The 24284-nt window shown below is 37.3% G+C and overlaps 1 protein-coding gene across 1 annotated transcript in view; it reads left to right on the plus strand.

Moving 5' to 3' along the window:
* LOC149945886 (glucose dehydrogenase [FAD, quinone]-like) overlaps positions 1-23991 on the plus strand; it is a 36628-nt gene extending 12637 nt beyond the window's left edge. Inside the window, exons 4-12 of the mRNA XM_090170630.1 lie at positions 6720-6909; positions 8182-8313; positions 9637-9758; positions 10624-10797; positions 11798-11933; positions 12603-12754; positions 22050-22224; positions 22930-23155; positions 23737-23991. Coding sequence (XP_090026756.1) covers positions 6720-6909; positions 8182-8313; positions 9637-9758; positions 10624-10797; positions 11798-11933; positions 12603-12754; positions 22050-22224; positions 22930-23155; positions 23737-23875 — 1446 coding nt within the window. The 3' untranslated portion in view covers positions 23876-23991. The remainder of the gene's footprint in view (positions 1-6719; positions 6910-8181; positions 8314-9636; positions 9759-10623; positions 10798-11797; positions 11934-12602; positions 12755-22049; positions 22225-22929; positions 23156-23736) is intronic.
* Positions 23992-24284: the final 293 nt, after the last annotated feature.

Here is a 24284-nt window from a genome sequence, read left to right on the forward strand (position 1 = left end):
AACCGTAGCCCCAGTGTTGGCAGTAAATCATTTCTGCTACCGCTTTTAAAATCGCTTTATGGTTCATTGTTGTACCAAATTACGCCACGATAATTAATTAAAAAACAACCTAAAAAGTAACTATTTCCGATAATTTTAGCGCGAAACCCGAACGGCAGAACTAACGCCGGGCGTGAGGTTTTTATTGCTCTTTCAAATCGCGCTGCCTCGTGACTTATTAAATACATATAGGGCGCTAAACCGAAAAAAATTCTAAATAACATTTTTAGAAACATTAAAAATTTTCCTATCAAAGTTAGCAATTCCTATTGGTTTTACAATATTTTCGGCGACACGTGAGAAAGGGAGAGAAAAGAACGTTCCTAGTTGCAAGTTAGTCCGAGAGCCCATGTCTCGAAATATACCTTATGGAGTACATGGACAAGATGTCACGGACATTTCCGTACACACAATCCCGCTGATTTGTTAAGAATTTATTCCGACATATTACATTCACCTTGTACAAAAGTAATAAACATAATAAATAATCACAGCCCGATATAGAGCATTCACTCTGTTAAAAAAATCGTATGAAATTAGACTACTCAATTGCATTACAGTCCCAAAATTTGCGGTTGGAAGTACTCATCATAGAATAGAGTCCGACATTAAACATTTAACCGGCATAAAATTTCATACCAAAGAGTCCCAAACAGAGTTTATAATCACAGTCCAAATATAAGACATTCATGTGATCTTCGTGAATATTCGGGTGATTTTTGTGCGAAAACGACGTTTCAATAAAGATCTTATCGAGTGCCGTTGATGAGCAATCCCCGACTTAAAAGTAACTTTTGTTTTTGGGGCCGAAAACTACTACGATTAACAACAACGGTGCTGCTTTGGCGTAGTTATACAGAGGGAAATAATACCAATCGAAGGACGTATAAATTACATTTCTATTGAGTACCTTTGAATAGCAATTAACTTTTCACTAAATCCTTTTGGAGCCAGCTCACCGCTAACGACATCGTTAATTACACAGAACACCGTAAGAGTGAAAATAACAGCTTCAATTCCTCTATAACAAGTGAGGCTAACAATCCCGTATTAACAAGAAGGGTGAGACTAACAATTCTTCCTCAACAAGAGTGGCGAGGCTAAAAATGGAAATAGGTATTACCATAAGTGTGTAATATTTTTTTTCTGAAGTGTGACACTTCCTATTCTTCACATGCAAACATTTTACTGATTGCTATTCACAATACAGACTGCATTACATGCTTCGTTGCCGTTTTGTGTCCCCTGACTAACGCGTCACACGTAGCCTTTGACAGCGCCTCGATAGGGAAAGATTAGCTTCTTGTGATGACGTCACTCGGTTTCTAACTCTCAGTAATATATTCGCCAAAGTGACAAATTTATGGAACAATATTATAGACTTATGGTATTACGACTTACGTTTCCCGAAGTGAGCTGACCAGTAGCTAGTAGATGAATTGTGGTCTGCCAATATGAAACCGTTAAAAAATAAAGCTTGAAATTCTATTCAAGATCTCTCAGTCTTTCCGAACGTTATTCGAGCACTAAAGAGGTAATTAAAGGTATGATGAGGTTAGAGAGAACACGCTTTTTAGTTTCACATCGAATATATATACGAAGTGACACTATTGCTATGGACGGAATGTCGTTAAGTGTTTGTTTGTTTGGCGTGGAAAGCGACGACACGGTAGATGGAGCTGCGTAAAATAATTTTGTATATAATTTATTTATTATTGGCGGCGCTGGGACTTGAACCCAGATAGCCGCTGGCCGCGTAATCTCCAAAACCGACGTCTATACCAACCTAGCTACGTCGTCCTCCCCGATTTTTACGCTTGAACTTTTACTATTGAACACTTTTTGTTTCGTGCCCGCCCTATAGGGGGGCGCATTTCTTCCATGTGGGGCTATTGTTAGCTATTAGTGCCCGTAAAGGCGGGAGAGATAAATCGGTTCGACATTGCACAAAAGAGAATATTATATTATATGCTCTCTGATTGCAGAGAGGTCTACGGGTAACCTCTCTGAAAGAGATGTGGCGGAGAAAACTGGAAATCTGTCACCTCGTAGCGGTCGCAAAGGTCAGAAGTAAAAAAATAAGTGTGGCACTTTCTTATCGAAAGCGTGTATGGTCAGAAGTAATAAATAAGTGTGGCACTTTCTTATTAAAGGGAGAATGACCGAAAAAAAACAGTTGGTCTCTTTCGAGATAACTCTTAGACGCGCACGCAGTGCCGTTAATTTCCGCCCACTCCGACCAACCCCCTTAAAGGGAGAGTTACCGAAAAAAAGTTGATCTCATTCGATAGAACAATAAAAGAAAATGATTGGAATTGTCTACGTGAAAGAGTGAGACCGAAAAATCCATAGCAGTCAAACTTAGGGCCTGTTGCAAAAGTCTGCTTTGCTAAAATCGCAAATGTTTAATTCAATGGTCTAGCACTTTGGCTAGGGCTTTTGCAACAGGCCCTTAAGCTGCAAAGTATGCGACCATGGGGACAGAATCTCCGTCTTGCCATATTCTTAGTACATAAATACATTCTTACTAGGGTCTTTGCCCAAATCCGTGTTTCTATATCCGTTTAGGGTTATACGTGTAAACGTTTTAAAAACCGTTTCCAAAACCGCCGTGTTTTTAAAAGTAAACGGATAAACGTATATTTCACATGTACCCGTGTAGTTTGATACGTTTACACGGACCTATCGACACGCTTATCTTAAAACGAAAATCCGTGTTTCTGCTGTGTAGCAAAGGTTAGGTACAAAAACTTGGATGTTACCAGAGCTTATTTTTTAATGAAATCTACATGTTTTCCAATAATTATTAACCATTCCAAACGGTGTTTGATCTACAATAGGACTTTGACTTTAGATAACAGAGGTCTTACGTTTCCTTTTTTTCCAAACGTATATTTTGTTGGAAAATATTAATTTATAAATCGTGCACTGTAACGGTCGATGTTATGGGCAAGACAAAAAGTTGGGTTTGGCAATTCGCGGAAAGAAAGGGTGACACGGCATTTTGCATTATTTGTGATGACTACACCAACAATGAGTTCACGTGTAAAGGAGGTTCGACAGGGGCAATCGGAAACCATTTAAAGAAGGTTCACGGCAAATCTCCGAGTGACCATCTTGGCGCAGTAGCTGAATTAAACCAGAAGTAAGTTACTTTTGTACTGAGCTCTGCGTAAACGATGTCGAAACTACAATGTGTATTTGGAATATTTAACGCATTTTTTTAAGGACGACGTTACTAGAAAGGGCGATAACGAGAGCGGAGATATTATCCAAATCGATGATCTACCCAGCACACCGTCGACGAGTGCTTCCAAATCATTTTCAATTGAGCCAGTACTTAAACGCAAGCGCCTTTCTACAGGGACTCGTAGACGTATTTGTTCTCAAGACCGTACCGAAAGTATTCATCAAGCCCTTGCAAAGATGATCGGTATGTCACAGCTTCCACTTTCGTTTGCATCGTGTCCGGGTTTTATTCAGTTCATGGAAACTGTGGAGCCCGGTTTTAAGATTTGTAGGGGGTCTGGTCTAAAAAAAAGGCTGGACATGTTGTACGATAAGGTGAAATGTCAAATAAAAGAGGAGTTGGACGCGGTTGAAAATGTTACATGAACATCTGATTGCTGGACCTCACGAGCCCAACAATCATACCTTACGGTGACAGTTCATCTAATTGACAACCAGTGGACACCAAAGTCCTTTACATTGACTACTCAGCTTATGGAAGAACGTCACACTTCGGCCAATCTCTGCAACGCCATGGAAAACGTTTTGAAAGAGTGGAACATCTTAGACAAGACCATAACTGTTGTGACTGATAATGCAGTAAATGTGGTCAACGCCGTTCGTGACATGAGTAGCCTTGGCATAAAAGAAAAAGGTGGGCTCACTTGTGCGGCACATTCAATTCAACTTGCCGCTAATAAGGCTCTTGAGCACAAGACCACCGTTGATGTCTGCCAAAAAGCCTCTAAAATAGTTGGACACTTTCGACCCTCAAATGTGGCAACATTAGCTTTGGAGACGAAACAGGTGCAGCTAGGATTTCAAAAACAGAAACTCATACAAAGCGTTAAGACCAGATGGAACTCGACGTTTGAAATTTTACAACGTCTGTTGGAGAATCGACTGTCCATTACCACTGTTCTAACCGACAGAACACTCACAACCAGAGCAGTTGCTGAAAAGCTTGACATAGCAGAGAGAGAGTGGACACAAATTGCCGAATTAGTAGACCTTCTAAAACCACTGCAAATGGTAACTACTATATTTTGTGGTGATAAGAGTTCACCAACGTCCATGGTTCGACCACTAATTACAAAAGTAGTTAAAAACCATATGCAACCATCTACATAAGTACAAGCGATAACCAAGAGCAAGTTCTCGCACGTCTCATAGCGGCCTTTCTGGACCCACGCTACAAAGACCTCGCGGATGAAACACCTGAAGTTAGACAAGCTGTTCGGGAATATGTCCGAGGTATGTTGTGCAAGAGCTCCGAGGTAATGAAAATGGATGTCGAGTTGCCCAAGGCCACACACACCTCCGCCCTAGCGTAACTTTACAATGACCCCTGACCATCGCAGGCCAATGAAGATAGCCAGTTTGATGAATACCTATCAGAACCCCAACTGAGGTTCGATCTGAACCACTTAGAGTGGTGGAAAGCGCGCGCTCAAAAATTCTCCGCACTAGCCTCACTTGCGAACAAATATTGATGTATTCCTGCCACTTCAGCAAGTTCAGAGCGCACATTCTCCACGGCTGGTAACATTGTTACCTCCAAAAGAAGTTGTTTAAGTTCGGAAAATGTAAATATTTTGGTATTTTTATACCAGAATAGGTTGTTATACGTCTAAGAGGTCACAAAATGTCATTGGTGGTGGTTTTCGTTAAAATTTTGTATTCCTTACTCTATAATCTTTGAGAAATATATATAGTTTACTCTTACATAACTTAGCCATGGTTAAAAATTCAATCTCTATAACTAGAAATGTGGTAAAAAAAGCTCCATGTTCCTAAGATAAGGACCAATTGTAAGAGCCGACTCGCTAATACAACCCTAGGGTTGACAAAAAACTTCGTTGGGGGACCCGAGTTGTCATGGAATTCGTTAACAGTCGAGCCATTGTGCCCAACATTTGGATCCAGCACCCAATTGCCGCTGTCAAAATCGGAGTTAGATATGAGAGTTGACGTTAAACATTGGCTCTTGTTTAAAATTGTACTGTCCAGTTTTGAGAAGAAACTCCTTCACTCGTATCAGGAAAGACAGGGGTAAACGTTACGAATAATCGATTGAATGGAAAACCGATTGAACCATTAAACGAAAAAAAAACGTTTATACGGTTATACGTTTTGAATAAATCGTGTAAACGGATAATTACAAAGGTTTAGTGCTATCCGTTTTATAAACGTACTTCACTTAAGAATACGTTTATACGTAGACACGTTTATACGGATAATAGTAAGCCCTAATTCTTACAATAATATGATTCATGAAGTTGTTAATAATCCATGTTAAATATCAGCTCTAAGAAAATACCAATTTAGTCACCGAGATAATATAAAATTCGAGAATGACATAATCAATTAATTTCTTTTCTGCAAAATTACATTAATGGGTATTTTTTTAATAATTTCAGAATTGACTTTAGTGGCTTAACTACCCAAATGTTTGATATAAATTTAGTAAAATAAACACATTTGAATCCCAGTTTAAGAATTTCTTTAAATCTTATATCACTAATTTCAATAATTTAAAAGAATTATGTTTGTCTTGTTTTGCTTACCTATTTCACCTTTAATACTTTCCATCTATCTAGCAATAGGAAATCAAATGGCCTCAATAGCTTTTGTATTGGTTTGCCCACCCGGTTATCCTGAGGGTGAGCGGTGGCCACTCTTTAATATAGGATGGTGAATTTTATATCAAACAATATGAAATCACATGGGCTCAACAGCTTTTTTCTTAGTTTGCCCACCCGTGTCTGCTGATGGTGGGCGGCATCCACTCTTCAACTTAGGATGGCAATTTATATATCAAACGATAAGAAATCACGTAGCCTCAACAGCTTTTAGTACTAGTTTGCCTACCTGTGTCTACTAAGGGTGTATAGGTTTGTCCACTCTAATACACTTATGTGGAACTAATATTATGGCCTGGGCCGACTTGTTGTAACGAAAGCGAACCACCCCAATGCGACATGGCTCTCGCTCGCATTGAAAACGTTCTCTTAAAAATCGACTACTCATGTTCACGCGAACTTTTAGGATTATGGCAGTTTTCGCTGTTAGCAAGCTAAGTAAAATATATTTTTGTTTGCTTACATTTTAAGTAAACGTGATAAGGATAAGATTTTTTATCTTAATCTTTAAGCGAGATTATAAATTGATGAACACTCGCATATTTTGTCCACCTCTGCTACCAGGAAATTCTCGTCCAACGGAATCTGAACCTCGAAAGGTACAAGTTTCAATTTAATGGCCTTTGATAAACTTCAGATATTATTTACCTCTCCCCGTACTTTTTTTCTGCAGAAACGTATTTCAAAATATTAGTGAATGACGTTAGTAGTATCATTCACTTCTGTTTGTATTTGTTGTAAATATTTACTTAATGTTTTTGAAACCTCCAAACAGCAATCAGGAACTAATGAAAAGCGCGTATTATTCAGAAAATTCCTTATGCAAGAGGAAAAGTAGTTGGTGGAAGCAGTGAAGTAAACGCCATGATCTACGTAAGAGGCAATAAGGAGGATTACAATAAATGGTCTGATTTAGGAGCCAAAGGCTGGTCGTTTAACGAAGTACTACCTTATTTTATGAAACACGAAGCAAATAGGAGAGAGAGATATATAGACCAAGGTAAAAATTATATTTTTTACATATTTTTCTTTGTTTATTAAATAATATTAATTTAATATAAAAGTGTTTACTGTAAACCATTTCTTTATAAAGGTCTTTTTACGCAAGCCAATAAATCACTGTATCAAAAATGTTTGACAAGCACAACATATGGTGCGTAAAATGTCCGGAGTGTGCCAAATCAGATACCAGTGACCTTACCCATTCGTTTCCTTCTCCACATTTCGGAATTTTTTCCCACCCATAATGACTCCCCTCGCAATACCATTCTACCCCCGACACCGTTTCGCCCCTTCTTGTGCTCGGTCCTTAGCGTTGCCCTCCAAGACCAGGTTTGAGCTAGCTACACACAAAGGATTTTCATTCATAAACACCCGTGAAATCGATAATTTACATCTGGCATAGAATAGATAACTTTTATGACCCAACGTCATAGGGGTGGTGTTACTATTGTGTTAGCACTTTCGCCTCTTGGAACAACTCCTTCGTCATATAAAAGGTCTCTCCTCACTGGTTAAAGGGTTTTCCCCGAGTTTTTTAGTTAACCCTTTCCGTAAAAGTAAACGCTTGTGGAAAGTGTAGGGAGCCACCACACTCCTACGCAATGAAATTCAGCCAACGGTCTTGAAGGCAATTGCAAACGCTAGATGACTTGGACCTAGAGTGGTGGTTTGGGTAATATTTTTATTATAATTACTATTGCACAGCGGAAATTAAGCATGCCAGTATTCAAGATGGCTGGCTCTCAAAATGGCCCTAGTGTCGCTGATGACATTTTGGTTTAACTGTGCCTTGAGAGCGCCATTGACGACGAAGCTAGACTGATTTTCCATGACCCATTAAAGAGTGATATTTAAAGCTTCACGAACATCGATAAATTTAGTTATGCTTCTACGACTGTCACAACGTAGTTGGACGATTATTGTCCGCTCTATATTCAAAGAAGTATATAAATGGTCCCACATACAAGGTTGCCACAGTACCTGGGATTTCTTCAAAAATCAGATAATTTCAATATGGTTCCAAATTTGAGGGAAATGTCAGGAAATTTATATTTGGTTTAAAAGAGTACAAACTAAGCAGCTCTGTAAGCGACTGTACAAACACAAGATAGGTCTTTAGTATATAAATTTGTTTGTTAATTAGTTCTTGAACGCATTACAAACACCAATAAGAATTCTCAAAATAATTTCGGAAAGTAGCAAACTTAGTATCTTTGTCAGTATGCTATTTTTAAATTGTGATTTTCTAGCAAATTCTTTTTGTTTACAGATTATCACGGATTTGATGGAGAGTTAACAGTAGAATTTAATAATTACCCAATAGAGCTTGACGAAGCTTCACTAGAAGCAGCGAAATTAAGAGGACTTCCAACTCGAGATTTCAATGGGGAAACCCAATACGGTATACTTATTATCTATTTATTTTTGCTCTGTCATCGTTTTTTTCTGAAAAATAAAAATGGTTGAGTTTTAAATTTCAGGGTATACATTCTTATACCAATTTTCAAAAAGATTTTAACGTTTTTCACAAATTGAATTTTTTGACCAGTAGGTAATAGACGAAACCTTTCTATGAGAAAGTTGTTGATCATACTTAAAAACGTACAATTGAAATTGGTTTGGTCGAAAAGACCGATTTTACAGGAAAATATGAAAAATAACAAGTTAGGAAACACATTTTAAGCATAACCCAAATGTACCTAAGAATTAACTTTTTATTCAAGAAAAACAAAAAAAAAACCAAAAAAACAGATGGGGTTCAATTATTTTTCCGATTGCTGCAACGCTTGTTTTGGCACGATGAATAAAATAAATGGTGTATCAAGTTATGTTTTTCTTACCCTTCTTTAATAAACCAATATTTAATTATTGTAGAAAAGAAAAACTAAAACATCAAACGGTTTGTTAACAAGGAAACGATACGGGGTCAATAACAAAAAAATGTTTTTTAGCTTTGAATTTTTAATTTTCAAGACACATAGAATGTGCAAAGGGTCACTTGACAGTGAAAATTTTCATGACCTTGAACCATGTCGTCAAAGTCATTCTAAATATATATCTAGAAGCATACGAGGTAAAAAGTTGGTTTCAATTAGAAAAGTGTTCCCCGTCATATTCTGTGTCTAAATAGCTTTGACCAAAAAATAAGTTGTGGGAATTAAGACAAAAACAGGAAGGTTTGATGAAAATAATGTACCAGAGGCCATTTACATGAAACATGTACCTTCACACGCTCAATACAGATTACGTTGGGCGCCCGCCAAATCGCAGATGTTTTTCATAAAACGCTCAAACTTTGGCCGAGTCTATCCAAAACTTTTCCTGCGATATTAACCTATAAATAAACCGAATTTTATTATGAAATAGTAATTTAAAATCAATAAACCGCGTACTTTGACCCGCTCATTTTCTTCTTCCCAAATATTATTAAAACATCTACAGGAAGCTGAGTAGGTTCTAGTTTCAAGTAAATATTAGCAAGAAAAGAACATGAATGCTTTTATCCAAAGATATATTTTATAAACTTCTGATATTAGGAAGTAACAGAAAGTGCATGATGCTTCAGTCACTGATCTCTAAAGTGGTTCCGTTAATCCAAAACTTGCTTTTAACAAGTGTATAATACCTCAAAATGTTTTGAGAATAAGAAATATTTTCTTTGATTATTAGCGACTTGGAAATTCGGCTTTGATAATTAAAGTTTGCCCCTTTCTTTCTTTTATAGGTATCAATATTGTTCCATACACACTTCGAGATGGTTATAGATGTGGAGCCGAAAAAGCTTTCTTAAAGCCGATATACCAACGACCCAATTTGAAGTTAATGGCCAACACATTAGTCACAAAGGTAACTGTCCGATCTGAAAGGCACAGCTTGAAAACGGAAGCGATTTATTAAAAATGTTGTACCGCTAGTATAAACTATCATGGACAATTCGTAACGCATTAAGAGAAGTTAATATTATAATACAATTCAATAATATAAATATAAATAATATAAACCTGTACATCATTCAGCGACTTACTTAAAATATTAGTAACATAATAACAAGTACTAGGCCTATTACAAGTAGTAACATTTTAAATTGTTTTAATTCTTATTTCCTTGCCAAACCATTTTTTTCGGCACTCTCAAAAAACCAATGACCGAGACTTTCCATCGAACTCAGTAGGATATTCTAGTCCTTGGTAGTACCACAATTCAAATTGGGAATATTTAGACACTAGGGGGCAATGTGCTGAGCTTACCCTTGATTGTACAGCTACTCTGAACGTAGTAATTTTGACTAATTGGCATGCATATTGTTACTATGCTAATTATAAGATAATTTTTCACATAAAAGTAAATATCCTTAGTACTAGTGCATTTCTACTACTATTAATAATAATACTAATAATAATAATAATCATCATCAGCTAGGCTAATACCCAAGGCGACCACCTTAGGCCTAAGTCATCAAGCGACTTTTAAAGCCATTAATTCAGTTGGCCGGGTTACAATGCGTTGGAGGGTGGTGGCAAGCACTTAATGCCACGAGAGTCAACAGCTCCCTACACTAACTATTACCCTTAACCTTAACAAGTTGGATGGATAATTTTAGCGTAATATATACTTATATTTTTATTTATATCGCAATTGAGTCATGGGAAAAAGCATGTTAGTGAAAAGGGCGCTATGGTGCCTTCGGTATGCAACGTTTATTTCCATTTAGGTAGATATTGACGATGATAACGTTGCAAGAGGCGTCTACATTCTTGATGAATCTGGGCAAGAGTCTTTCATCGGAGCAAAGATTGAAGTGATTGTAGCCGGAGGAGCGATTAGCAGCCCGCAGATTCTTCAACTATCTGGAGTTGGCCCAAAGAAACTACTACAAAAGTATAAAGTAAGCAGCTATGATTTTCTTTTATTCTATGTTGGGAGCATATTAAAAATAATTTGCAAGGAAGAATCATAAAATAAAATAATGTTGTGGATATTGCATCAAGGGAAGTGCATCAAGGTATGACAATGTTTGTTTTTATTGACTCTCGAAATTCCGGAAACATTCGGCAGCATCCTCCATCTCGGCTTCAGTTGGCGAGAAAATAATTCCTTCCCACCAAAAAAAACATTGCACCGGACAACAAGAACCACTTTGCAAGAGTTACTTTAGATTAACTTTCCTAAATTACGTATTGGAAGTAGTTATTATGATCCTCGTAACAATAACCTTAAATCTAATATTATTTAACTGAAGATACTGTAGACTTGCCTCTGCCATTATCCTTTTTTACAGTGGCGTAGACAAGGGGGGTTTCCGTGTCCAAACCCCCTCTTGGGTCTACCTTTGACTGTACTAAATTTTTACCCCCTTCTCGACATTCACATACTTCGACCCCCCCCCCTTGTCAAATCTCTGGCTACACCACTGCTTTTTATACAAAAAACTGGATAATAGAGTCTGAGAAGACCATAAGCCCTGGCCAATTAACCTTTGCTGCAGATTGCGTTGATTCATCTTAGAAAACAAACCTATTCTCTACGCTATTAATAAATAAACCTAATAATAATCAGCTAGACTAATACCCAAGGCACCACATTAGCCCTGAGTCAGCAAGCGACTTTTAAAGCCATCCACACACAATTCAATTACCCTTATTTAAATAAGTCTTTTTTAGCTTAAGTTTTTTTAACCTCCACGTACAAAATGCTCCGGACGTCAATGTTGTGTTTCGGAACGTAGTTAATTTTGAATATGAAATAAAAATAGGAGTATAAAAGTAGCTTTAATCCTTAAAATCAAGTTCCCGCTACGCGTTTTCGAGGGTTTCTTTAACATGTCTATTTAACGACCTTTGTTTCGAAATAACCAAAAAAAAACTCAAAGCCAAAAAATATCTTAGATTCCTGTGAAATCTGACGTTCCAGCCGGGGAAAATCTTCAAGAGCACGCTTTGATAACTCCATTTTTCTTCACCGTTAATTCGACAACTTCCGTTAATCTAGGAGATTGCATGTTAAGAGTCCTCAATCAGTCTTGTAAGTGTAATTTCGTTTATTATAAAGCTAAATTTAAGGTTTGATAGTTTCTTAGTTTAATTAATAAAAAATTCAATTAAATAGAAGACATTTCCTATCAATAGAGTATATTTACTTTGAATCACAATTAATTTCAGAAAAATATAATAATTATCAGCCAGACTTCTAACAAAGACACCACCTTAGGCCAAACTCATTTGGCGGCTTTTAATGTTCTTAATTTTGGTAGGAGGGCGATGGCACGCTTTCCATACGCCGCGAGACAAGAGAATCCTACACTAACTATTAACGTTAAAGTAACAAGTTTTTATGGAAAGAAAATTAAAAGAATTCAATTACAAACCTCTTTAACCAGTTAGGAGAGACTTAATGCCGGAATCGAATCCGGCTCCTCTTTCAGCGAGATGAACGTACTATCCACTCAGCCATCCCACCTTACAAGCACCAATAAATGCTACTTAGAATGAAGACAAACCTTTTTTTAACTAGGTTTCGACCGCCGCATGATATATCCCAAATAAAAGCTAAACTTCTTAAAACGCCAATTGGAACTCTCCAGTGACTAAGTTCAACAGCACGGCAGAAGTTTAGCTTTTAACGCTTATCAAGCTCCTTCAGAGACTTAAATCTTCATAAAAAGATAAATGTGTATCTCCTCATTTATTTCAGATTTGAATCCCTTGCTCGGCTATTTATCTTCCCCAACCCTGTCGACGATGGGATTCGTAAAATCCTCATATGAAACCAGACCTGGCGATTACAACGACATACAAATTATTTTTAATTCCCAGATGTTGCTATACAACTACATGAAACCAGAAGTAAGAATTATTAATGTTTTAATATTGATTTATTGTAAATTATAATTACGTATCAATTTTTAACCTAATATGTTATATGCAATTAATTAATTTATTATAGTTATTATTTATTATTATAATTATTTAATGTATATCTGTAATAGCATATGTTACAAATAACTAATGCCTTTGTATAACATTTAGATAGCTTTCTAATTAGATTTATTGTATGGTTACAAATAAGGCTTGAACTCAATATATTTTAGTTTATATCTTTTTAATCAGAGTACATTTTAATATAAAAACATTATGGTTGTGCTCATCAGATAATATTAAATTTTAAGCAATTTAAAACAAATTCTGCACTTTTAAGCATACGTTTCAATAAAATGAGATGGTAAAATGACTTACCAAAAAATTCCTATAGGATTAAAAATTTATTTATTTCCAATTACAGTTCTTAATAAAAATACACGTGATAAAATAACTTAAGAAAAAGTTGAGAACATTTGATTGAATTATCAGTCCTTTTTAAAAATACTTGAATTTGAAGTAATATTTTCTCGTAAGAATATATAAGCCCTTTTACTAAGGGTGAGATCTTCAATTTTCCAGTGAACCTTCTGTTTTCCCATAAGCTACTTCATTTGGCAAAAAACGTTGTGGAAAACGGACTGGCTTTCGTAATACAGCTTCTCAAATTTTATCTTGGCCAAGTACTGATTTTAAATTATTTCCGTATTCATCAGCGGTGAAATGAGCTGAACTGATTCTTGCGGTTTTCACATTTCTAATTGAAGCTGACGTTTTTGTAAGCAAAAGAGATTGTTAATTTTAAACCTTTGGAAAACAGTGATATGATACTTTATTTTTGGTTTTCCCAACACCATTTTTACACCCCATCACGCAACAATACTGATGATGTAGTTATATCAGAGAAACCTTAAATGAGATACAAATATTATATTAAATGAAATGAAATAAATCTACTTTACCCATTAAAGATAAAAACTAGGATGATGTAATATTAAGCATGAACTGCAGTCCTATGGATGTTTAACCTTTGTTGTAGTATTGTCCAATCACTTTTTTTCGTGTATCCTGGTATAGCTCCAATATACCAAGGTTCGTTCGGTATTTCTTCAATTTAAAGGGCCGTCGAATATTAAGCAGTTTAAATTTTTTGATGGATTATTGATCTTCGGTGCGTTACTCGAGCTTTAAAGAAACGTTTTTCTTTTGCCATTAATTAAGATAGTTAAAATATATTAACCTAATTTAAGTATCGTTATATAAAGCCTTTTTATAGTTTTGTGTTCAATATTTTAAATTTTGTGCAGTGACACCCACGTAAGTAAAATTTTGCGCATAAAAAAGCTTTTCTAGCCATTATCAAAGCAAGACGTCGGAATCCTCAATTTCTGTTCTCTGCGAGAATTGACCAAACACCGAAACAACTTGATGACTACCGAAGGGCGCGTGATGAACTCGCACGTCGTTTGCATGATGGAGAAAGTGACCTTACTATTCGACAAAATAAAGTGGTCCGTGTCCTTGACTCTAATGGTGATTATTCTGGTGCATCAGCTACCTTGGCGGATTCTACCAAGCCCAAACGTTTAACTAATGTATCATCGTATCGATATTTAGTTCCAGCGCAAGAAACCCGATACATTATGAACTTAAATGGCCCCCATGGAATCCCTTCTCTTACTGGTAACTTTTATCAACCACGTCAACTCTCCCCAAAAAACGTATCTGCGCTGCGCTTTGGCCCGACTTCGCTGATGCGCGGAAATTACCTGTAACTTCAATTTCAAACCCGTTGCCTACCTCAACCTCGCCACCCACTTTAACCACGCCGCCAACTTTAACTCCGCCGCCAGCTTTAACTCCGCCGCCAGCTTTAACTCCGCCGCCAGCTTTAACTCCGCCGCCAGCTTTAACTCCGCCGCCAGCTTTAACTCCGCCGCCAGCTTTAACTCCGCCGCCAGCTTTAACTCCGCCGCCAGCTTTAACTCCGCCGCCAGCTTTAACTCCGCCGCCATCTTTAACTCCGCCACCAACTCCAACTTCTCCGTCACCTCCAATCACCCGTTCTCGTTTAATTTATCAGTCTACATCAAAAGCTACAATATCAAAGTCTTCTGTATCTTCCGCGTCAACCATTACCTCTACGACAATTATAAACTCCGCGTCAATTATATCTTTTGCGTCAACCATGACCTCTGCGTCTACCATAACCTCTGCGCCAACGACAACTACAATCTTCACGTCAACTACAACTATCACCTCTGCGCCAACTATAACACCCGCGTCAACTTTAATATCCGCACCAACTATAACATCTGCGTCAACTTTATTCTCCGCACCAGCTATAACATCTGCGTCAACTAACGCACCTAGACCAACTATAGCTTCTGCGTCAACTATCGCACCTAAACCAACTATAGCTTATGCGTCAACTATAGCCTCTGCGTCAACTATTACCGCTGCGTCAACTATAGCCTCTGCATCAACTACAACCTCTGCGTTAACTATAACACCCGCGTCAACTTTATTATCCGCACCAACTATAACATCTGCGTCAACTAACGCACCTAGACCAACTATAGCTTCTGCGTCAACTATCGCACCTAAACCAACTATAGCTTATGCGTCAACTATAGCCTCTGCGTCAACTATTACCGCTTCGTCAACTATAACCTCTGCATCAACTACAACCTCTGCGTCAACTATAACCACTGCGTCAACTATAACCACTGCGTCAACTATAACCTCTGCGTCAACTACAACCTCTGCGTCAACTACAACCTCTGCGTCAACTACAACCTCTGCGTCAACTACAACCTCTTCGTCAACTACAACCTCTGCGTCAACTATAACCTATGCGTCAACTATAACCACTGCGTCAACTATAACCACTGCGTCAACTATAACCACTGCGTCAACTATAACCACTGCGTCAGCTATAACCACTGCGTCAACTATAACCACTGCGTCAACTATAACCACTGCGTCAACTATAACCACTGCGTCAACTATAACCACTGCGTCAACTATAACCTCTGCGTCAACTATAACCTCTGCGTCAACTTTAACCACTGCGTCAACTATAACCACTGCGTCAACTATAACCACTGCGTCAACTATAACCACTGCGTCAACTATAACCTCAGCGTCAACTATAACCTCTGCGTCAACTATAACCTCTGCGTCAACTGTAACCTCTGCGTCAACTGTAACCTCTGCGTCAACTGTAACCTCTGCGTCAACTGTAACCTCTGCGTCAACTGTAACCTCTGCGTCAACTGTAACCTCTGCGTCAACTATAACCTCTGCGTCAACTATAACCTCTGCGTCAACTATAACCTCTGCGTCAACTATAACCTCTGCGTCAACTATAACCTCTGCGTCAACTATAACCTCTGCGTCAACTATAACCTCTGCGTCAACTATAACCTCTGCGTCAACTGTAACCTCTGCGTCAACTGTAACCTCTGCGTCAACTGTAACCTCTGCGTCAACTGTAACCTCTGCGTCAACTGTAACCTCGGCGTCAACTGTAACCTCGGCGTCAACTGTAACCTCGGCGTCAACTATAACCACTGCGTCAACTATAACCACTGCGTCAACTATAACCACTGCGTCAACTGTAACCACTGCGTCAACTATAACCACTGCGTCAACTATAACCTCTGCGTCAACTATAACCTCTGCGTCAACTGTAACCTCTGCGTCAACTGTAACCTCTGCGTCAACTGTAACCTCTGCGTCAACTGTAACCTCTGCGTCAACTATAACCACTGCGTCAACTATAACCACTGCGTCAACTATAACCACTGCGTCAACTATAACCACTGCGTCAACTATAACCACTGCGTCAACTATAACCACTGCGTCAACTATAACCTCTGCGTCAACTGTAACCTCTGCGTCAACTGTAACCTCTGTGCCAACTATATTATCTGCACCAACTTTAACAGCGGCGCCATTTTCGTCATCTGTGTCAACTTTAACGCCAGTGTCAATTGTATCATCATCAGTGTCTAACTTTCCAGCATTATCGACTATTTTATAACCGTGCCTCTTACATCTCTTGCTTCTCGCGCTTTAATGACTACTGTGTTAACCTCTTCAGCTACAACACCCACGTCTAACGTCCCAACTGCGTCGACTATACCTACTGTGTCAAATCTTCACTCATCATCGGGATCTCGTATCTTCAATTGTTATGTCTCTAAACATTTCAATTCTTCGACCAGTTCTAGTGCCACCCTCGCTTTACTTACCAACATTCAAGGCTTTCGAAGTCTCTATAAATTTTTGGAACTTCAAAACTTGGCTCTAAGTCAAAGGGCCCAATTTGTCGCCTTAACGGAAACGTGGCTTACGCGAGACACCTTAGACTGTGAACGTTCCCTATTGCATTATAACCTTTTTCGCAAGGATCGGCACCCTCTTAAAGACAGAGGAGGTGTTGCCCTCTCCGTCTCGAGTCTTTTTTCGGTCTCTTCGGTGGACTTATTTGATTATACTGTGTTGTCTGACTGGTCTCTGAACTTGGGTCTAGAGTTTTTAAGTGTCTTGTGTTCTAACGGATTCTCTTCGCTAGTCGTCGGTGTTCTCTACCGTTCCCCTAGTTTCTCAAGTCACGAAGAAGTTAAGCAAATTTTAAAAACTGCTAATTACTATTGTACTCTTCATCATTATGGAATATTAATTCTTGGGGACTTTAACTATCCCAAACTGGACTGGATCGCGTTTGAAGCTGCTCCTGATGCTACTAAGGGAGCAAAAACTTTCCTTGAGGTTGTCTCTAATGCAGGTCTCTATCAAACGGTTACTCTCTCTACTCGTGCTGGTTCAGCTCACGAACGTGCGAATGTTCTAGATCTGGTTATTACTTCGGACCTGAACCTGGTTTTTGATGTCCGAACTGCGACTCCCATTGGTTCTAGTGACCATGCTGTCGTTGAATTCCTTATTGATTTCTCGCCTACACCCCAAGATAATTGGAACAGAAGCTCTCGTAATTACTTCAAAGGGGATTATGACAACTTCCGAGCTTATTTAAATAATATTGACTGGTAGGCTTTGCTTTCTTCTGGTTCCATTGACTCTAATTGGAAGAGTTTCTGTGACGTAATTCTTGATGGCACTTCACGATACGTACCGTTTAAACTACAGCCTCGTCAGCGTACGCCTTCCTTTGTGTGCTCTGATAAGTCTAAGAAAATGAAGGATTCAGCTTGGAAGCGGTATGTTCGGCTTAAACGTCGGCAAGCGTCTCATAATTTAGTTCAGGAAGCTTACGATAACTACAAAAAGGCTCGGAATGCTCTAACAAATGCCGCTCGGAAGTGCAAACGCAAACATAAAAATCAGCTGGCCAACTTGATTTCAACAAATCCGAAAGCTTTTTTTGCGCATATCAATAGCAAAAGAATAAGTCGTTTTGAAGTCTCCCATCTTGAAGATGACTCTGGGAATGTAATCAGGGACCCTGAAGATATAGCAAATCTACTCAATGATCATTTTGCGAGGGTTGCGTCTAATGTTCCATCCTCTGCCCAAGGAGTTCCCCCTGCTGTTGCTTTTGGGAGCCCTCGTCTTTCCACTTTTGCTTGCACGCCTGATGATGTTTTTAAGCAGCTCAACAATTTGGATTGTTCCAAGTCTGCGGGTCCCGATGACATTCACCCGTATCTCTTAAAAACACTTGCCATCCCTCTTTGTCACCCTCTGAATTTATTATTTAATCAGTTTTTTTTCTGGCGTTGTACCTCAGTCTTGGAAAATAGCTAATGTTACTCCAATTTATAAGAAAGGGAAGCGTACCAATAAGGCCAATTATAGACCTATTAGCCTACATAGCCAAGTCTGCAAAGTTTGTGAGCGCATAGTGAAGTCATTATTGGACCGATTTTTGAATGAAGTGGAGTTCTTTCACCCGTCCCAACATGGGTTTCTGCACGGAAGGTCTTGCAGCTCTAATCTTCTTCACGCGACCTCTGATTGGACTAACTGGTTGGACTCTGGTTTGTCTGTTGATGTTTTATACCTCGACCTTGCGAAAGCCTTTGATACGATACCATTCGCTGGCCTTGCGGAAGCGATTTGTCGTGCTGGTATTATTGGTCAGGCGTCTGACTGGCTTGTTAGTTTTTTACTGATCGATTCCAACGCGTTGTTTTTAAGGGCTGTTTCTCGGAGAGTAAAGAGTTGCGTAGCGGAGTCCCCCAAGGCTCTGTTCTGGGCCCTTTACTATTCAATATCTTTATAAACAGTTTGCCTGAAGTCATTCGGAACGCAATTTTTCTACTTTTTGCTGACGATTCGAAGCTTTATATGGCTATCACGAATGATATGGATTGTGCACGCCTACAAGCTGACTTAAACGCGGTACTTAATTGGACTACTGACCGTGGTATGCATTTTAATATCTTTAAATGCGAAGTCCTTCACCTTGGCTTCAAAAACCCAAATTTTACATATACGATTCATGGTTTCGCAATACCTTCTGTAACTAAAGTGAGAGATCTGGGCGTAATAGTTGATGACAAACTTAAGTATCAAAGCCACTCTGCAAAAGTTGTTGCTCGTGTGAACCCTATTACCGGTCTTGTACGCAAAAATTTTTGCTTTTATAGTGAAGCCTTTATGAAAACTATTTACACTTCCTTGATTCTACCGATCATAGACTATGGCTCCGTTATCTGGTCCCCTTACCTTATAACCCCAATGACCCTCATTACAAAGGCGCATACTCGTTTTACCAAACTAACGCGCAACTTCCAAAAAAATGCTCCCCACCAGCGCGATGCCAGCTTAAAACTTTTGGCTCCGTCTGATCGCCACCGTGTCAACGATTTGGTTTTTTTACACGACATTTATCATGGGAGGATTGACCCAACTTTAAAACAATTATTTGTGCCTTCGTCTGTCACATTAACACGAGGGCATCATGCAAAATTGCGAAAACCCATAGTGAAATCGTCTGTCAAGCAAAAACATCTTTCTGTACGTGTGATAAATGCCTGGAACAATCTTCCTTCCGATCTAATTGATTTAAGATCTTCAAGAGCATTCCGAGGTCATGTTACTTCCTGTATAAAAACTTCAACTACTTGTGTAACTTAACTCCTCTTTTTTCCCTCTCCTTTGTGATTTTGTTTATGTGTATATATGTATATTTATATATATATCTTGTTTGTGATGGCTACAGACAAGCCTTTCGGCTTAGTAGCTCTACACACCATGTAACTAAATAAATAAATAAGTATAATAAAAAGGTTTTTTTATTTACAGAAATTAAATTATATTGTAGCTCGCTAGTAAACGTGATTCCCCTTTTTGATTAATATACCAATATTTTAGGTAATATATTTCGTTAGTTGAGCAATCGATTTTGTTTGGGTCGGACGGGTTGGGGATGCTCAAGTATTCATTTGGGGGCTTTTATCATTCCCTGGTGCCCTCCAATGTGCGGGCCTGGATTGCAGGCTACTACGGCGAAGAAACGGATTTTTGAAATGAGTTCCAAGACTTTAACATTACTGATCAATTTAAGAATGTATCTTTATTAATGAATGCTTTGGAAATACTGATTAAAAAAGAAATAATACTTACAGAAAGAAAAATATTGTTGAAACTTTGTGGAAAGAAGATATACTCAGGGTTATACTTAGGGTTATTAAGCGTGTAAGTGTTAAGTGTCATGTTTAGGCGGAGGGTGAGCCGCAAAAATTTAGCAAAACGATTTAATTACCGCAGAGCCACTACACTCAGTTTCGCCCATTCATGTCGCCGAGTACCGCGAGATATCTAAGCACGACCTGGATATACTGACTACAAGCATTCCATTATGAAAACTAAGTTGTCGTTCATGGTTTCTTCAACACGGGGGCGCACCAATTTATATCAAATTTTTTTTAGTTCTATGCAATTGTATAAATTACATGGAAATTAGGAGGAGTGAAATTGACATCAAAATAAATATTGATATGTGTAATACCATAAGCCGATAAATAAAGGTCTAGGCCCAACTTTTTACTATCACATACCCGTTTATAGAGTTAGGTATTCAAAATCTACACCTTCTAGTGTTAATGTTCTCAACAAGGCATTTCCCCAAATAAATTATGAATGCGCAGAAGGCATGTGCGAACGTTTTCAAACTTTGAACCACGAGTGAGAAATCTCCGCCGCGAGCCCTTAGCACCGTAGACAAGGCTTATTTACAATTTTACCACTTTCAAACTTACATTTATCGTGGCAAAATGATTCATCAGAACCTAAAATGGTTTATGTGGGTATTTATTTTTCAAATTTGAGATTCCGACGCGTTTTGTATGGCATTAATCAACCCGAGCGTGGCTGCTCTACGAAGTAAGAGAATATTCGGTATATATAACATTCGGTATATTTTTAAAATTGATAATGAACCTATTCCCCGAAAAAAACTTAATTAAACACCTTGGTGTGATTTTTGATAAAGGCTTTTTTTAGAGGACCTATTCAAAACACTGTACATAGCTGTAGAAGATTATTAGGCGTAACTTTAAAACTCAGTAAGAAAATAAACTCTAAAAAAAATGTTATACTTCTATATAATAGCTTGATTAAGTCCAAATCTATGTACGGATCTTTAACCTGGGAGGGTGCAGCTATTATCTGTTGCAACATATCGAAAATATTCAAAAGAAAGTTCTTGAATATCTTCATACATATTTTTAAAAAAATACTATTTATAATTATTCAAAAATTTTAAATGATCTCAAAATTGACACACTAGAAGACTCGGAAAAAGACAAAACTAATTTTTCTTTATAAACTACTAAACAATATAATACCCAGTGAAAAGTTAATTTCAAATCTAAATATATATGTTCCTCAGTACAATTCTAGAACTACAAAAATGTTTAAAACTGAAAAGATTACTCTGAATCCTATTAATAGAATACAAATAACTGCAAACACCCACTCCAATGAAATAGGTTTGTAAATCTGTAAAATATCTGAAATCAAAGCATTGCAAATGTATGTGAAAATTTATAAATTTTACAACCAATTGTACCTAACTTAGTTAAGTCTTTGATATTTTATCAGACTCAAGTTTTATATAAATTAAGGTTGTAATATATCTGATTTCACTACTGTGATATGTAAATATGTATATCTAAGTAACACGCTATGTAACAACTAGTTGACACTGTAAAAAGGGTTGTTTTCGAACACATTAAAATTTCATTTCATTTCATTCAAGTCCCACGACGAATTTGAGGAAAGTGGTAATAATATTATTGTTTTTCAGTATTTAGATAAATATGAAGCTTATAAAGATATAAATAACTGGTCAGCAGGCCTTCAACACTTGCATCCCAAAACAGCGGGAACAGTCTTCATCCAATCATCAAATCCAAAGGATCTACCGGCAGTCACGTTCAACTTCTACGAAAATGACTATGACCTAAAAGTTATAATGGAAGGTAATTCAGAAGTCTGGTAGAACCCATTTTTATTTAATAGCGATCCACTTTTAAATTGTTTTAATTTTCGGGGATGAGATCTTGGTCTAAGTATACCCATCTAGCGTACGTGCCAGATATTTAAAATTCTACTTATCTGTCCTGATGTGTTCAGAGCTCTTTAACGGTGTTTTAATACCAATGTTTCTGCTCACAATATCTTCAAAGAGTTTCTCGAGATTTCTGTGTTAATAGTTTTCTGAATTAAAATAAATCTACACTTTAAGCTTCTAAATTGAAAAACAATAACCTAAAATGGCTTTAAAAACGTCCACCAACTACAAATAGTCACTTATATTCAGTGCAAGTTAATATCGAATAAGAGTCGGGTTAACTTATTTATACCTATACATTTTGCACCAGAATATATGAAACGGCTGCTAAAAACGTGCTCGCTGGTATTTTTTTTGCAAGAGTGACATTCAAAAACTTAACCCAAACGGAGATAAATATAAGTTCTATAATATACAAAACATAAATTAATTGAGATTAATTAATAATGTAAGAAATAACTGATATTTTTAAAGAAAATGAAAAAGGAGTACAGACAAGAGAGTAATGGATGTACATTTCACTTCACAAACAAATTATGATATTTGTAAATTATTGACAAATGTTTTTGATATTCTCTAAAAAATTCAACCAAATTAAATTATATTTTTTCAGGACTCAAATACCTAAAAGAAATGGTCGTTGATTCTCCGCCATTGAAAGACATTGGTTCTACTTTAATATCGGCTCCATATTTTGGTTGTGAAGAATTCGAGCTCTACAGTGACGACTATTACCACTGTCTTGCCATGCATATCACCGTTCCTGCGTATCACGTTTGTTGTTCGAATCGAATGGGTTCTTTACGTGACGCCACGACAGTCGTTGATCCGCAACTCAAGTAAGGACCAAAATTAGGAAAATTCCCAGATATTTCATTTAAGAACTTCTGGTATTTGAAAAAAAGATCTATTTAACTATCCATACCCAACAGCAATCAGCTGTCTAAAATTCTTAAATTCGATTACAGTCATATGAAACTGAGAACAGCCTTTGGTTATGATAAATCTGTAATCAGTTATGTAATCACTTAAATACAATCAAACCTACAGGCTTTTACACTGATTACGGGAAGAACTGATATCAGGGTACATTTCAGTCGGACCAGTTTTTCAAGACCGACATGTAGCATCAAGGGCTTGCCACTCTCAAGAAACATTTGTCATTTCAAATATCCTGAGTAATAATAGAACTTTTGGGAAGTCCGTAGAAATATTTAGGATATTTTTTTAAAATATCGGAAATATGAGAAATTGCAAAAAGTGTTGAGAAAACAAAAAAACCAGAACTACAAATAAAATACTTGAAATATTCTTACACCAGAAATTTGTTGTACTTTTTTGCGAAGTCGCCAAACCTTCCCTTGACATTTTAAGAATTGAGTTCTTTCCAGAACTTATAAAAGCTTTTCTTCGTTCACAGGGTGAAAGGAATTGAGCGTCTTAGAGTGATTGATGCTTCCGTGATGCCTGCTATCCCGTCTGGAAACACCAACGCACCAACTTTCATGATTGCTGAAAAAGCTGCCGATATGATAAAAACCGAATATAATTTGAATTAATGTTCGATTAATAGGTGGTTTATCTGTCAGTAATTTAACATTAAATAATTAAACTTTTAATTTCAGAACATTAATTATATTACACATTTATGAAGTTGGTTTTTATGGTTATTCTGAGAACCATTTATAATGGTGGAAATCTACATTTGTTTAATATTAATGAACATATTAAAATATAAATTTAGTTTTTTAATAAAGATATCATTATCTAATTATTTTTTTCGAAAAAGCCGTTTGAAAATAATTGAAACTTGAAGACGACTTCGTATTTTTAAGAATAACTAGAACAGCGTTTATTTAAACCTAAGATCTTTTATTAATTGTAAACCTTTCGGTCTGTTGTTCCTTGTCTGTATTAACTGGAAATTAAAATACAGAAATTTAAGAAAAATATTCACTCGGCCAACGA

This window comes from Leiobunum rupestre, chromosome 4, assembly GCF_980474605.1.
Source record: "Leiobunum rupestre chromosome 4, qqLeiRupe1.1.hap1, whole genome shotgun sequence".
NCBI lineage: Eukaryota > Metazoa > Arthropoda > Arachnida > Opiliones > Sclerosomatidae > Leiobunum > Leiobunum rupestre.